General features: G+C 40.0%; 1 protein-coding gene across 1 annotated transcript; it reads right to left on the bottom strand.

Moving 5' to 3' along the window:
• Positions 1 to 2552: 2552 nt before the first annotated feature.
• LOC118558874 lies at positions 2553 to 16692 on the bottom strand. Its single transcript, XM_036129467.1, has 6 exons — positions 16657 to 16692; positions 14053 to 14268; positions 12111 to 12178; positions 6300 to 6333; positions 4283 to 4522; positions 2553 to 3022 (listed from the first exon to the last, which is right to left on the bottom strand). Exons 2-6 carry the CDS (start codon positions 14249 to 14251, stop codon positions 2748 to 2750), a joined length of 816 nt encoding a protein of 271 aa, XP_035985360.1. The 5' UTR covers positions 14252 to 14268; positions 16657 to 16692; the 3' UTR covers positions 2553 to 2747.
• Between the last annotated feature and the right edge of the window lie 273 nt (positions 16693 to 16965).

The raw sequence follows: 16965 nt of genomic DNA, 5'->3' as shown, positions 1-16965 counted from the left end.
TCAACTATTGTCCTAATATCGGCTGATTGAGCTTGTATTGATCAGACAATGCCTAACAGACCAAGAGTTATAGGGTAAACATTAAATAACTTAAAAAGAAGCGTAACAGCACAAGAACACAGAAACTTTCGATAAATCTAATAAATGAAAGATTGCCTCCTTTCCCTGAACAAAGACTATAAACATATTATGCATACTTTATGCAAGAGATATCATCAATATACATGTTTTGAAGCCTGTTAGACTTTGGTGTAATGTTCCTGAATCATTTCCCTCATGGAAGTGGGATAAACAGTGCATTGCCCAGGTGGGTGGCATCTGTGGCAATATTTCTAAATCTTTTCTGGACTCGTTTAGCATAAACTGTCTCCAGGTCCTGTAGACGGCATCCCATAATCCCTTGTGCTGTCCTCTCCACCTGTGCTAAATCCTGCACTGTACAGGTCCCATACCAAAATGTGACACTGATACACAAAATGATTTCTATTGTAGGTCTGTAGAAGTTTTTAATAACAGTTCAATGGAAAGTCCAGTCTGCTTTACTTTCCTGAGAAAGAAAAGCAGTTATTGGGCCTTCTTTGCGAGGTGGGAGGTGTTCACGGTCTATGAGAGGTCAGAGGAGATGTGAATACCCAAAAAAATCAATACTGTCCACACATCTCCCGCTGTAAACAGAGAAGAGCGTGTTCAGTCTTCTTGGACCTCCTCTTGTCCGTTAAGACCCGCTTGGTCTTGCTTGTGTTTTGCATTAGGTTGTTCCTGGAGCACCACTCTGTAAGACTGTGGACCTCAACTCTGTAGTGGGTCTCATCATTGTTGGAAATGAGACCCACCGCAGTAGTGTAGTCAGCAAATTTCACAACCATGTATCTGGGGTTGATATCTGAACAGTCATGGGTGAAGAGAGCAGGGCGAAGGACACAGACCTGCGTTGTTCCAGTATTGAGCATCAGTTGGGCAGATATGCTTTTCTCAGTCCTCACCACCTGCGGTCTGTTGGTGAGGAAGTCACTGATGCAGGATGAGAGCAGTGTGGAGCATACAGACCAACATGTCTGGAGGAAAGGTGTTAAAGACTGAGTTGAAGACATCCTAGCACAATCCAGTGTAGTTCTTCTTTAATTGATGTTGTGGGTCTGTGATCAGGGAACCCCACAAAACTCTACAGTAACTGAGTACAACAGTAACATCCCTGATAGTGCGACATACAGTTGCCTTTGAAATATTTTCTGTCACCTTGCATAAAAAGTTGCCAAATTAAGTGCAGTATAATGACATTTTTCAGAAATGAAGCTGAAGGCGCAAGTTCAATCGAAGAAACTCATCGCCTGCCTCCATTCAATCAGAGTCCGATACGCCTCTGATGTGAGCCAATCAGCTACGAACCGCACCTCCATGAAGCCAATCAGCATCCCACGCTCATCTTAAAAGCAACTTCAAATCCACGTCTCAGCCTGCTAACCAGCAAGCGCAAACGGATTGCATGTTGGATTTCGAATCAGATGTCCGATTCAACCCACCCCCAACCCCTTCTCCACCATCATAGCTGAGTTCATAGCTTCCAAGACGTTCCTCCATCCTCAACCCATCAGAGTGTTTTCTCCCTTCAGTCTTCATCACTCCCTATCGCCTGTTATTGGTCCGGCAGAAGACCACCATGTTGGGCCCGGTTCTGCCAGAGGTTTCTTCCCAAAGGGGAGTTTTTCCTCTCCTCAGTCGCTTCAAGCTTGCTCATCATGGACAGTTCATGCAAACCTGTGTTTATCAAGTTGGACATCTATCTTAAACAGATCATCATATGGACTGAACAAACTTCTTCTATGTCCACTCCACCACCAGTTTCAGACCTGGGGGGAACATCCCTGTTCTCATACATCTACTTATGCATATTAAAGTATAATTCAGCATTAATGTTCCTGCCGAGGTCTGAGCGCCAAAGACTTAAAATATTGTATCAATAAAATCCTTCTAATTGCCATTTCTTTCTCTGTGAGTTTTTCAGATTGAACTGAGAGTGTCCTCTCTTTTTTGTTTTACAAGCGATGAGAATATTACTACTGACTGTGGCGAAAAACTGTAACACTTGAAAATAAATTAATCTGGAAATTATAGAACATTTATTCGTGGTCTGACCAGCCTCAACCAAAAGAGATTTCTCTGGAGTATTTTCACTTCAGCGTCCACTGGTTCCTTCAGAAAGGGCACACTTTTTTCTAACACTTGCTTGTGTTAGATCTCAGGTAAAAAGTAGGACAAACCCAGATTCAGTTCAACCTATCCTACTACCGAGCTGGTTCACAGAGTGAGTTGTTATAATTTGACTGAGGGTAACAGCATTCCAGCCTTCTGAAACGGAAAAGCCAGCGTATGCTGGAGTTTACCAACAAACTTACTTTGGATTTCCAAAAACCCTGCTTTGTGAAATGGGGCCTTGACATTCACTCCAGAAATAACCACATAAAAGTGAGAAATAAAGACCAGACAGGGCCATTCTATCTTCTTTGAGCATTTCTCACTGATATTAAAATTCACTATGAAATACATTTTGCACAACAAGCTGTTCAAAGCTTTTATTTACAAAGCATGCATTACTGGACATAATTTTGAGTTATGTTTTTACTTTCAAGAAAAAATATAAAGAATAACACCAGAGTTGTTGATTCTTTTTATATAAAACAGAGCTGAAACCAAATATTGGAAATGTTTGGGGGTCAGAAACTCAAAAATGAGAAATTTCTCATTTAAGCTTAAACAACTTCACAAGGCATGTGACTGACTGGTTTTGTTGAGAAACATAAAGAATACCATTCCCAATAACTATGTAACTTTTGCTTAACTTCTTCAATTGCCTGATCGTTCCTTTCACAATTCAGTAATCCTGGTTCAGTCTCATGGAAGAAAACATGGGCCGCCAGCACAACATCTTTATACGTTTCGGACCAGTTGCTCTCTCCTGTTGAATAGTCGACGTCTCTGGTGTGATGCATAAGAACCAGAATCACTGGTTTATCTGACGATGAGACTATAAAACAGAAAAACAAGGAGATTTAATTAAGGTTAGAAGTTTTCTTACATGTAAAGATGAACTAATACTCTTCTCAGTTTAATCATTACGTTGTCTCCGATAACAGACACTAAAACAATGGGGAACGTCTAAAAACTCTTATTCACCAACAGGTAGGTTCTGATGTTACAAATTTTAGAAAGACCATAATAATATATTCACATCTGTGTTCAAAATAATTGCAACAATAAAGCAAGTAAAATCTCATTGCCTAGAATAGTTTTTACTTGTCATTCCCAAATGTAATGGGAATATGGAGTCATGAGAGGACTATTATGCACTGTAACTTTGAACTGCAAGTTTTGATGATTATTATGCATTGGATTTTTTTATTGCATATTTTGTATATCGGTTTTAGTGTGACATGGGATAAAATAAGGAATGCTCTTAAGAGGATTTAGCCCCTAAAAGAACTGTTAAATCATTCATCATTTGTCCTCCTCTTGTAGCTCTAGAACTGGTCCCAGCCAGCTGCTGCCTCTCTGCCCAGCCTCTTTGGATGATTTAACAAGAATCGTCCATGTGCATTTCCATCTCGTAATGATGAATTCGACACAGCAGTCTGAAACTCCTTTCATCCCCACGAGTTGTTACTGTTGACCTCATAAAGGTCAAGGAAAATGAGGTAGGGCCTCTAAATAGAACGTTTCGGATGCAGCCAGAGGTTGGAATTTCAAGAGGCTGTTCTTCCTGCAAGGATCAAACTAGGATCCATGAATTTTCCTGCTAGGCCTTATATAACTCCTCCTCTAAGGTGCTGCAGCATGTAAAGGCAAACAGGTGTCTAAAGTATGGGAGAGATCACAGATATAATGAATGTAAAAACGGACAGGACACTTATTGGATTTCAAACCCCATGTATTTCAGATCATTATTGTAATGTAATTACATTTCAAGACTGTTTATCTAAACTACTCAAGTTACTTTACTTCATAACTCAAGAGAGAGAAACACCTGCTTTCTGTTTACATGTGTATTGACACTTAATATTTCTTTTCAAAACTGAAAACCCAGAACATTTTTGAGGAGTATGGAATGACTAAACACTTATAGAAGAATACATGAACACATTAAGAAAAATCTCCGTTTCACAGATCTGTGTGTAAAAAAATATTTTAAATATTAGAGCAGCCAGCCAGGGGTGAGTTTTCAAACAGAAAATCATTCAGAGAGTAACACTTCCTGTTGTGACCCAACAAAAACAAGGGTATCCATTACCTCGTTGGTCTCTCATGGCTGATTCCACATCTGATCCAACACGTGACGTGATTGGACAAAAGACGACGATGACCCGAGAATCCTCTGGACCTTGTGTTTCTTCCACAAGTGGAGAGAACAGCCTGTTGTTTCTGACTTTTGCCATTATGCTCTCATGAGCACCAAATGTGTCTCCAGTGATGAAGCAGTAGACCTTTACTCTGGGCCTGAATGGTATACTTTGCATACTCGGCATATAATCTATCAATTTGAGAAAGAAAGTTTATTTTCTTAACTATTAAACATTTCCACATTTAAAAACTAAAATGCAGGCAATGAACAGAATCCAGCTTTTGCTAAGATTGCCTAAATGATACATGTTTTTTAAAATTATTTTTATATGGCTGAACTGTAACATACTGATTATTGTTAAAGTATATATATATATATATATATATATATATATATATATATATATATATATATATATATATATATATATATATATATATATATATAACTGTAATAAAAGTATACTTATAATTAGTTCCTTTTCTTTATATATTTGTCTGTCAGTCTAATGGAAAAAATCTGAAGAATATTATCTGCCTACCTTCACTCTTAAAGGTTTTCTCCTTGAAGCTAAAATCTTTCCTCAGAACTGCGTGTCCTAAAACCTACATCGATTGTATTACAGAGGATGCATGAGTTGTATTTTTTATTATTATTTTGAGCAGAACACAATTTTAGTTTCTCTACTGGTAAACTAGTTACTTCAGAGATAAAGTTGTCAGTGGACTTTCATACCTGCTGTTCTCTGTGCAAAAGCTGTGTTTTCAGCTAAGGTTTGGATTTCTGTAGAGTCAGTTAATTCAATGTTTTTTTTATATAGAGAATATATAAATGTAATATTTGTCCATTACAAACAAAGTGCAAATAAAATGCAGAATCCAATTCTATCCAAATGAATCCAGTTTGTTCCACTGCAATGCACATGGTCAGATTCAGTCACATGCAGACCATTTTGGTCAAAATCAGCTCATTCTATATTGTTTATTCATGAAGCATTATCTATCGAGGGAAGCCCAGAACACCCCGTTTATTCAATGACTTTACAGCAATCCCCCCTCTCTACCAACCAGTGAAATCTCTTATACTGATTATAAACAGAAGCAGATATGTTAGTTCCATGCAACAAAACATTAAGCTGCTTTCCCCTTTTTTACCTTCACCTAATGATCACTGATGCAAGAGTAGGACCTCATCATTAATGGATGTGTTAATTTTCTGATTTGATCTAAAACTCTAAAAAGATCAATTTCAAAGAAACTCTTAATGTTTCTCAGATTGTGAGAAAATCTGAGAAACAATGGAAAATGAAAGATGTCATATGATTTCACACTTTTTGCCCTCTCATTTTAAAGTGTAAACAGCTTATTAACTAAGTGGAGCAAAACATAACAGTAGAGCTCACGGAGAAATATATATAAAAAAACAATCTTTTTCTATTTCACAGCTTTTTAAAAGTATGTCAAAGGTAAAAAAATAAATACAAAATAAACAATCAAATATTTTTTTGTTGAATTGATGACTTAATTGATTACCTAAATTATCTTTATTGGAAGCTGATGTGATTAATCACAATTATTTTTAACTGAGCTGCGACTGAATAGTTAATTCTTTATTTTGTTTTCTAATTGAATTATACAAGAAAAATAAGACATTATTTTTGAATGGTTAATCATTATGAATCATTTACTGTTATTTTAACAGTAAATGTATTCAGACTTTTCAGTGCCAGTGTATAAAAGAATCAGCAAATTGCATGTAGTAAGGAAGTAGCTGTAGAGATTGTTAGTGAAATGATTTTTAAACTGTTAAGAGGTTTGTATTGATTTAACTTATACAAGTTTTTTCCTTGGCACAGGTCAATTATCTACAGAAAGAAGTGTTTTGATTTTCCCTTGACAAAATCAACACTTCAGCCAATTAGTAAACAGGAAGCTAACATTGTTTTAGTAAAAGTGACAGTACAAACCCCATGAATTGGACGTCTGTTCTTGTGACTGCTCCTGCACACAGAAATGAAAATATGCAGATAAACAGAAATTCAGTCAAACACAAGTTTACAACCTTCCAGCTTTAATTTGTGTGTAGGCTGAAGTAAATCTTTGTATTCTGTAAATGTACACTGACTGTGTACAGCAGTGGATTTTGTCTCACCTAATAGCTTCACACATTAAAATGAGGTGAAATGATTAGAATCCAGACTGTTTTGTTGTTACATAGCTGCAACAAAGACGAGACAGCAGCTGCCGCAGGAGGAAGATATGAGCTTGAACAAGAGGATGGAGTGGTCCAGCCAAAGTGAGTAACCAGCTGGAAATTTTGGGTAGCTGTCATATCTCCGAGGCAAAAACTCGGGTGTGGGAAGAGTTCGGAGAGGCCATGGAGAAAGACTTCCCTACAGCTTCGAAGCGATTCTGGTCCACCATCCGGCGTCTCAGGAGGGGTAAGCAGTGCAGTACCACCACTGTTTACAGTGGGGGTGGTGTGCTGCTGACCTCGACTCGGGACGTCGTGCGTCGGTGGGCGGAATACTTCGAAGACCTCCTTAATCTCACCAACACGTCTTCCATTGCCGAAGCAGAGCCTGAGGACTTTGGGTCGGGTTCTCCCATCTCTGGTGCTGAGGTTGCCGAGGTTGTTAAAAAGCTCCTCGGAGGCAAGGCCCCAGGGGTTGATGAGATCCGCCCTAAGTACCTTAAAGGCCCGTTTACACTACACTTTTTTAACCGAGCCCGGTTCCCTGAGAACGAGGAGCGCATGAGCAGACCGCGTCATCCCCTTACAGTCAGCTGACTGTCCGCGGGTTTCCCGGCGTGTCTGGCTGCACGTCCCGATTCACACTCCGTTCAGACAAATTTCAGACATTCATAATAATACTAGCTTCCTTACCGTGCCACACGGTTTCCAGAGATGATTCTGCTTATGAACCTCAGCGTCTGTTGTTGTTTCCCGCGTCTGTAAATCCTTATTAGACGTTCATTTGTCTTATCCACGTCCCAAAAGCCGAATCTGTCTAACAATAACATCCTGAATGTGACGGGTGCCGCCATTTTGATTTGCTTGGTCCCGCCTTCAATCCCAGAGAGCAGTAGTACCGCAGATCGCCACTAGGAGGCGAGGAGCAACCAAGGAACCATAACCGAGATAACTCCTGTGTGTGTAAACGGCTGCATTTATCTCAGTTAACTGGACCAAGCTAGGACCGGTCTCGGCATGGCTCGGTTTTTAGGTGTAGTGTAAACGGGCCTTATGGCTCTGGATGTTGTGGGGCTGTGTTGGTTAACGCGGCTCTGCAACATTGCGTGGACATCAGGGGCAGTTCCCCTGGATTGGCAGACTGGGGTGGTGGTCCCCCTATTTAAAAAGGGGGACCGGAGAGTGTGTTCCAACTACAGGGGAATCACACTCTTAAGCCTCCCTGGTAAGGTCTATTCAGGGGTTCTGGAAAGGAGGGTCTTGAGGGGGCATGGGAGTTTGCCCAACCAGTCTACATGTGCTTTGTGGATCTGGAGAAGGCATTCGACCGTGTCCCCCGGGTCCCCCTTTAATAAGGGCTGTCAGGTCTCTGTACGACCGGTGTCAGAGTCTGGTCCGCATTGCCGGCAGTAAGTCGGACTCGTTTCCGGTGAGAGTTGGACTCCGCCAAGGTTGCCCTTTGTCACCGATTCTGTTCATAACTTTTATGGACAGAATTTCTAGGCGCAGCCAAGGTGTTGAGGGGATCCGTTTTGGTGGCTTTAGGATTGTGTCTCTGCTATTCGCGGATGACGTGGTCCTATTGGCTTCATCAGGGCGTGATCTACAGCTCTCACTGGAGCGGTTCGCAGCCGAGTGCGAAGCGGCCGGGATGAAAATCAGTGCCTCCAAATCCGAGACCATGGTCTTGAACCGGAAAAGGGTAGAGTGCCTCCTCCGGGTTGGGGAGGATGTGCTGCCCCTAGTGGAGGAGTTCAAGTATCTTGGGGTCTTGTTCACGAATGAGGGGAGGATGGAGCGGGAGGTCGACAGGCGGATTGGTGCAGCGTCTGCTGTGAAGCGGGCGCTGTACCGATCCGTTGTGGTGAAGAGAGAGCTGAGCCAAAAGGCGAAGCTCTCGATTTACCGGTCGATCTACGTTCCTACCCTCATCTATGGTCACGAGCTTTGGGTCGTGAGCGAAGGAACGAGATCCCAGATACAAGCGGCCGAAATGAGTTTTCTCCGTAGTGTGGCTGGGCTCTCACTTAGAGATAGGGTGAGGAGCTCAATTATCTCTGGAGGACTCAGAGTAGAGCCGCTGCTCCTCCACATCAAGAGGAGCCAGTTGAGGTGGCTCGAGCATCTGGTTAGGATGCCTCCTGGACGCCTCCCTGGTGAGGTGTTCCGGGCACGTCCCACCGGGAGGAGGCCCAGGGGAAGACCCAGGACACGCTGGAGAGACTGTCTTCTGGCTGGCCTGGGAACGCCTTGGGATTCCCCCGGAGGAGCTGGCCCAAGTGGCCGGGGAGAGGGACGTCTGGGCCTCCCTACTGAAGCTGCTGCCCCTGCGACCCGACCCCGGATAAGCAGAAGAGGATGGATGGATGTCATAACTTCCAGAAAACCCTGCAGCTATTTCACATTGAAGATAAAATGTCCTGATATAAGACATCAAGAGCCCTAACTTGCTGAGTCTGACCTGGATTTTACTTTAGTTTTAGCTGAAGGTTAGGTTCAATCTGTTTCTGAAGTTAGAGCTCACATCTCAGAATGACACAACACTGATGTGGTCGCAAACTTTAAATCCAGCTGGATCTACTAATTGTTTTAACAACTATCCCCCCTTATTCACACAGACACAGTCATCCGTGTATACTCTGTTCTGTCACAAATAAAAGCAATTCTAGTCAATGCAGAAATTCCCACCAGCTCCATGGTGCTGCAGCATAACGGGAGAACCGTCTTCCATCAGAAATATGGACAGAGTCTATTTTCAACGCATGATGGAGCAAAACGCATCCATTTATAAAAAAACAAATGAACCAGACAAGCAGTTAGACACAGGAAGAGTAAAGAGAATCCGATACATTTAAAAAAAAGGCCGGAGGGGGGCAGTGCTTTCTGTATGCTTGAACGAATACTACACGCGTCAAGTTTGGATTCGTGGATGACAAATTTTGAAATAGATGATGGAGTGTACACGGGACGTAGTCAGTGTGAAGCGATAAAAGCAAGCAACCATATCTTCCTCTCTACTAAATGTGCTCAAATACTCTTTCTGGTGTATAAAAAGTTGGCACCTGGATTTAACTAAACAAATATAAAAGAGCCTCTTCTTGGATAATTTCTGCATAGGGGATTGCCTTTTAGCTGGCAACAACATATTTACCCCAGCTGATGCAATAAGTAGCTTCTTATTTCTTAAACCATCATGTCGAAAGAAAGACAACCTGTGGTCATGGGAAAGATGTTAGATTTTAAGAAATTTAAATATCTTTACTAGGGTGTTATCACAAGCTGTGAGGACAGATCATTGTGTGAAAACTCCAGTTGGAAACAGTCTTTTAAAACAATTTTTTAAAAATCAGATTGCTTGCAGGTGTAATGAGACTAATCAAGTAAAATTGCCCCTTTTTAAAGAAGAAGACCAACAGAGTAACATAAGTGTTTGACCTCTACAGATTATACATATTTGGGTTTCACTTAATCATTGATTTTGTTCACTTATTTACTGAATATTAGGCACATTCATTGCGACAGACTGGTGACCTGTCCAGGGTGTACCCTGCCTCTCGCCCATTGCATGCTGGAGATAGGCACTAGCACCCCTCGTGACCCCATGAGGGATAAATGAGTAAGAAAATGGATGGATGGATAGCCACATTCATAAGGAATTGTAGCCAATTATTGAGTAAATAAAATAGGTTCATGGCAGGATTAAATATGAGATTTTTGGTAAATTTCAGGGTAAATGAGTTGGCTCTTATAGCTAACAGGAAGTCAGAGTTTTACAGAAAAAAATAATAAGCATATAGCCATTTTCATGTAAAAAGTTGGCATTCTTGGTACAACACATTGGTGCTGTCATAACTGACATGCGCTACAAAATAATCTTATGAACTGAACAGGAAGCCCGGAAGTGATGTACAAACTGCCCCAAGGAGAGTGTAAATAAACACACCTTCCTGTCATAATGCTGTCAGCCAGTCAGCATTTTTTTACAAGCGTTATTTTCACAACGTAAGTAAATTGTTTGTGCAAAATGACAAAAATATCATCAAATCATATACATCCTAAAGGGTCCCACATACTTGGATGAACCGTGCACATAAAGGGAGCCGTCCGACTCCTGCCAGAGTGTCTGTGGACGTTTTACTCTTCATAGTAAGTAAACCTATTGCCTACATTTCTGGTGACAAATTCCTACTTTTCGCACAGTTTCTGTTTGTGGGACAAAGCGGAGGAATGGATAGTAGCATTTTTGATGAGCTAGTTGAATTACTTAGGCCATTTCTTCTCCAACAGATACCCATTGCTAAGGATGGGTACCGAATACGGCACTTTCATAGGTAGCGACTGAATCAAACTACCAAGTACCTTTTCATGTAAAATCAAACTGTACCATGTTTTGGTAGCTAAACGCATAAAATATGTTTTGATGTAGTTTTTTCTCTTCTTTGAAAGTGTTGCACTAAAACAGTTCCCTAAATGATATTCACACACAGATTCAATCCCGTTTTCACCTTGTTCACTTTGTGCCTCTGATAACTGCTGTTTTGGTAAACATTTGTTTTATGTGCTGTGGATTCAGGATTCAAGCCTCTTCAACATAGAAACGAAAGTACATAGTTGCCTTAAAACTGAAAGTAAAGATTTGCATATTCCCAACTCAATAAAAGTCAGGACAATTTACAACCATAATTTAAATGTTGGAAAACACACAAACTTAAGTTCTGTGTCAGAAACTCATTATTATAAGTTTAGTTTATAGGACAAAATATGTCCATTGAACTCAATGCAGCAATTTTACAGTATGGCAAATTCTACACAGCAACTTTATGCATAGATCCAATGATCATTAGCATTGCTAGATCTTGATTGTCCTCAATGACTTTGTCATTTTCTTCCTTTTCAGGTTTGATTGAGATTTGAATGTTGATTATATCCTGGTAATTTACTGTTACAAATGCTATATTTTTTGGACACTCCATGAGAAACCATTTAGTCTCTTTTTCCTAAAGAAATGCCACAGAAAAAGTTAATATTAAAATGAAAGATGCAAACCAGTTCTAAACAGCTATAACACATGTAGAGTGAAGGCCTGATCTGCAGATAAATGAAAACCTGAATGTTGAAAGTATTTGTGCTTGGATAATAATCAAAGTTGAAGAATGGAAAACCCATTTATAACAACAGGCTAAATTGGCCAGGGAGCACTCAAGGTAAGTAAATTAAAGCTTATTAGGCTGTGCAGATGGGAGAAGGTGCAGCTGCAGATTGCCAGTTATTTACTCCATTCTACCTGTTTTCTGCCTGTGTTTATGTCCAGTTTTCCTATTTCCTAAGTTTCTATTTTTATTATTATTATTATTATTATTATTATTATTATTATTATTATTATTATTATTATTATTAAAAACTAATTGAACTACTGTCTGTGTTTGGGTCTGGCTCCAGGCACATGACACAGAGCCTGTAACCTATGATACTCTATGTTTGTATTGAATAACTACTGATGATGGCTTTTCACAGTGCTCGTAGGTGTGCTTTACTCAAGGTTGAGATATTCAGATTTAATAGATTTTGATTTTGTCCATCTTACCGGTGAAGTTGACTTTGATAGTGATTCCTCAGGGCTTTGTGATCCATTCCCTCCATCCCATTCCAGAACTGTGGGGATCAGGGTTTACACTCAGCTCAAAGATAAAAACAGACTTAAAGAAATCAAGTATTACTCTTGTGTGGAATGTTAATTCAAATGTTTTTTTGTACATCTGCTCTGCACATTGTTAAGTTTATTCTCTTCAACCCTTGAAATGACATGCCTTCAGCTATTTTCTTCACTATGGAAGGAGCAGTTTCCTTTATTTATTTAGTTAAATTTCCATGGTTCTAAAGGCATTAATTTGAAAGTTGGCTGATAGGAAAAAGGATTGAGAGAGGGGGGAAGATATCCAGCAAACGTCCACGGTCCAGCACTCGAACCCAGGATGGCTGCATTGAGGACTGAGGTCCTGTACATGGGTCACGTGCACAACCTCTGGACCACCTTTATGCCCCAAGACTAGTGTCTTCTGACTTGACAGAAAGAAAACAAACTTTATATAACAGACTATTGTTCTAATTACAGTGTGTGAACTATTAGGTACATTGTTAGAATCTGATTCTTGCACTTTGTTGGGGCAGACAATTAAAACAATATTTCTACTACGTAATTGACTTGGAGTATTTCAATGTTGTCCAATACTGCCTTATGCTGACACTTTCCAACACTCTGTCTACAATCTTTTGTTTCATAAATATTGGCAGATATTCTTATTGACCTTCTACAGTTTGGAAGAATTTGAGAAACATGACGGCCTACAGGAGCCCATCTCCTCACCTTGCTATAATCCGTGTCTGGCTGGTGACTTTAACAACTTCCACTTTGAAAATCAGATGTTCACACTTTCCACCAACTTGTCAACATTGCACTCCATGCAGCACTCTTCCCCCTCAGAGCCCTACCTGAATTTATGATCTCTAAGAAGGCAATTAATAGGCTCTTTCAGTTTCAAAATGCCAGGAAAGCTCTGAGCTGTCTCCTCGTCATGCCTAAGTGCTTCCACTAAAATTGTTCCCCATGGCTTCAAAAAGTCTCTGGAACTCTGTGAGCTTCCTTTGTGCTTCCAATGATCCACCATCATCCCAGTCCCCAAGAAAGGCACAAGCACAGGCTTAAATGACTACATTTATGGAGCCCTGACATCTATGTACATTAAATCCTTTGAGTGACTGGTGTTGAGATGTCTGAAAGCAATCACAGGTATTCTGCTGGACCCTCTTCACAGTTTGCTCACTGGACAAAAACCTCAACATGCAGACAGTTTGTTACTACAGTCCCCCATATGGTGCACCCATGTGGGGGACTGTAGCTTGATGGGTTCAGTAGTGGTCTGCAATCGGAAGGTTGTGGGTTCCAGCTTCCCTTTGCTACGTGTCGATGTGCCCCTGGGTAAGGCACTTAACCCCAAGCTGCATACTGAGCTGCGTATCGGCGTATGAATGTGTGTTCATAAGTGAGAGCAGTTGGCTGAATGCAGTTCTAGTGTACCTTGCTGCTTGCCAAATAATATTTGTTGGCCTGTTCAAACAGCTTGTAGAGACTATTTTTCTAATGTAGTGAAATCAAAGAACACCTCATGTTTATTATTTCGCATATCAACCCCCCCCCCGGTTCTCCTATCGGACTGACAGGAGAACCATAGCCCATAGGATATGGCTAGGGTGAACCCATAGGTCATGAGGTTATGGGTTCACCCAAGCTCAAGCTTTTAGTCAATCCTAAACTAAATATATGTCACAAAGGAGATGTGTCAAATTTTACTTTAATTTAGTAGGTGGATTGATGATTGTGAACAGGAGTGGTTCAGAGAGATTAATGGACTGTTAAAATACTTGACAGTTTCTTCACCTGCAGATTGTTTAAACTGCTCTGAATATTGAAAAAAGCATTTTATAACCACTAGAATGGAGAATGAATAAAAAGAGATCCACAGACTCACGGACAAATTCGCCCAACTCGCCCAACTGCTCCACGACATCTTCATCAGAAGGGACCTCAGAGTTTGCCCCAAGATTTCTTATGCCAGTTATCTTTCTTGTTTCTTCCTCCTTGGTTTTTGCTCTTTCTCCTTTTTCGATGTTAGTGGCATTATCCGGTGGGTTCTTTTTGTCTTCAGCTGACAATAAAGGTTTGTCCATCACAGTTTTATTGTTCCCTTTAACACAGAGAAGTTAACAAAGCTGTTAAAACATTTAAAATCAGGGGCAGAGGGTGTGTCGAACAGCTTGGGGCTTGATCCTCTTAAGCCCAGCAACCCGCACTGAATTTTAAATTCAGTACTGGTAGTTCCCTTTGTTTAAAAATAGCTAATTTGGTATTCACAGATTATCTAAGAATTAAACCTAAATATGTTGTTTGTATATCTGTATATCTGGAGTGTGTAGAGAAAATAATTTTCCTCTGGGATTGTTAAAGTATTTCTGATTCTGATTCTGAGAATGAAACATCCTGTGTCACTTCTTCAAATGGCTGTAGTGCATCAACTGTTTGCTTGAAGGAGGTAATTCTCCCTCATTGAAGAACAATGTTTTCCTCCCTAGAAGGCAGGGGGTTGTTCTCACAGCTTTGCTTACAGAGCCTCACCAGCATGTAAAAAACTGAATATAATCAAAAATCTACTGACTGGATTAACTTGTGCTCAACTGCTGTTGAATATCCCTGAGCTTCTGTAGTGAAAAAAGGACATAATCACATTTCTCCAACACTTCCAGGATAGTTTTTACACTATGACAATTAAATTCAGAGTATGTGCAAGAAACTTATTATGCCTCCATGCAGCCTTGAGCAATGCAGCAACCATATTTTCTCCATTATCTTTTACAACTGCAACAACCTTGTCAGCTATGCTCCATTCTCCTGTGATGTATACAAGCACTCAACTGATATCTGCTGTATGCTGGCCATGGAAAGTGTGGGCTCCCAAAACAAATTTCTTAATAATTCATTTTCATATTGTTACAGTCAAACCTGCCTCTGTGGACACAAAAGTCCATATATTAGTGGCCAGTACGCCTCTAGCATTTTGCAAAGATGACCCTACTCTGTCAGTTTTTTTTCTTCCTGGGAGTTTATACTTTGAGAGAAGAACTGTCTCAAATCCTTTGAAACTTGTGTCTTCCTCTATGGCTGTAGATCCTTCACCATCATCTCTCCCAAACATCTTGTGTGTGTTGCTGCTGTTCAGAAGTCATCTAATAACATGAAATCACAGGGCAAAATGATGCCACAATCCTGCACTGAATGCTTGATCTTATTTATATTCAACAATGTATGTAGTCTCTCCAAATAGTCTACAATAGTAGTATACAAACTCTTGCTGCTGTATAATACTTGGCGACTGAAAGTTAAATTCTCTGTAAAATAAAATATTTACTTAACAGTTAAAGCAATTTAGATAAATAATAGTTTTATGGATATGTTGTTTTTTAATGTTTTGCTATATATTTTTCAAATGTTCACCACTGCTGTTTTATCAAAATTGCACTGTATATTTTAATGATATATTACACGTTTTTAAACTTGCTTTGAAAGTTTAGATGAGTGCAATTTGTTCTGTGTTTTAGTGCATTTAGTGTATTATTTCATACTGTTTTGTTGATTTCATGTGCTTTTTTTGTAAAGTGTCTTTGAGTATTCAGAAATGTGCTTTTAAATAAATTGTATTATTATTGTTATTGTCATGCTCGCCTTTATGTGTTTGGCCCACATGCAGAAAACACTCGGGGAAAACAGGTCAGATCTCAAGAGTCTTTATTATAACAGAGCCACGGGGCCACGAGGAGAGAGAGATCGATTTATTATTTTTTCTACCTCACTCCTGTTTATATTGGCTGTTTTCCCAGATATATATCTAAAAAAATTCTCCCCCACAAAAATAAAGTTCCACACACAACACACCGTTTGATAAATGTTCCAGTTATTGACTATGAGGTGTTAAAATACGCTGGATATGGTGATTAACTGTCACATTAATGAACAGCGACATCTGCTGGTCATTTGAAATACCTGTCCTGAGTGTCAAATTTGCCATGTCTGTCCTGTCGCAGTTAAATCTCTCTGACACTCAATAGATGACTTTATTCCGAGTAAACCCTGTAGCTATAAAAAATTATAAATATATATTACATCTAAATATATGTATATATTTAAAATATGTATTAGACCTGCTTTAATTTAAAACACAGAAGTTTCGATGAGGGCAGAAAATACAACGAAAGTTTCTCCATGCCATGCCTTTATTTTGAAGGGCACCGGACAGGCGGGCATGAAAGCCACGCCCACTTCTGAACCCGAAAATTTAATGGTATTTCCGTTTTGGGGGCGAAAACAAAAAATAACAAAATCAAGCCGTTTAATGGATTTTGGTTTTATGTGCAGAAACCACAAAACGGGAAAACGAATCGTTTTTCCTTTTTTTGTTTTGTTCGGAGAAAACGGCCGTTTTTCTGTTTTTTCTATGTTGAATTATACCGTTTAATCAAACTGATAAAAAGTACCTTGGTCGGTCTGAATTATACCGTTTAATCAAACTGATAAAAAGTACCTTGGTCGAAGACGCCAGTTTCAACAGTTTTACAGCTGGTTTAATTAAAGTTCCCTTCGGTGTGTGTGTGTGTGTGTGTGTGTGTGGGGGGGGGGGGGTCGACACGCGGAGTTTACAAGACTCTTCCTTTTGCACTCGACTTTTTAGGTGGAACAAATTTGTGCTACTGCTACCTTTTGTGTCAATGGTGTTACTGCATGTTTTGCAAATTACCGCATTTTGTTCGAATTCTTTCTTGTGAAATCCAGTCGCTGCACGCCGAGGAGGAGCGAGTGATGCGTTCACAGCATGTGGGAAAAACTAAATTCA

The sequence above is a fragment of the Fundulus heteroclitus genome, unplaced genomic scaffold (genome assembly GCF_011125445.2).
Source record: "Fundulus heteroclitus isolate FHET01 unplaced genomic scaffold, MU-UCD_Fhet_4.1 scaffold_173, whole genome shotgun sequence".
Taxonomy (NCBI): Eukaryota; Metazoa; Chordata; class Actinopteri; order Cyprinodontiformes; family Fundulidae; genus Fundulus; species Fundulus heteroclitus.
This window is presented reverse-complemented; position numbering and strand designations above follow the sequence as displayed.

What these genes read in the sequence shown, in the direction of transcription:
- LOC118558874 (XM_036129467.1), bottom strand. Translation starts at nt 14,251, where the DNA reads ATGGACAAACCTTTATTGTCAGCTGAAGACAAAAAGAACCCACCGGAT. An exon ending in TATCAAAGTCAACTTCACCG is followed by an intron (nt 6,334 to 12,110) that starts GTAAGATGGACA and finishes TTCTGTGTGCAG; the next exon opens with GAGCAGTCACAAGAACAGAC. An exon ending in AGCCATGAGAGACCAACGAG is followed by an intron (nt 3,023 to 4,282) that starts GTAATGGATACC and finishes TCTGTTTTATAG; the next exon opens with TCTCATCGTCAGATAAACCA.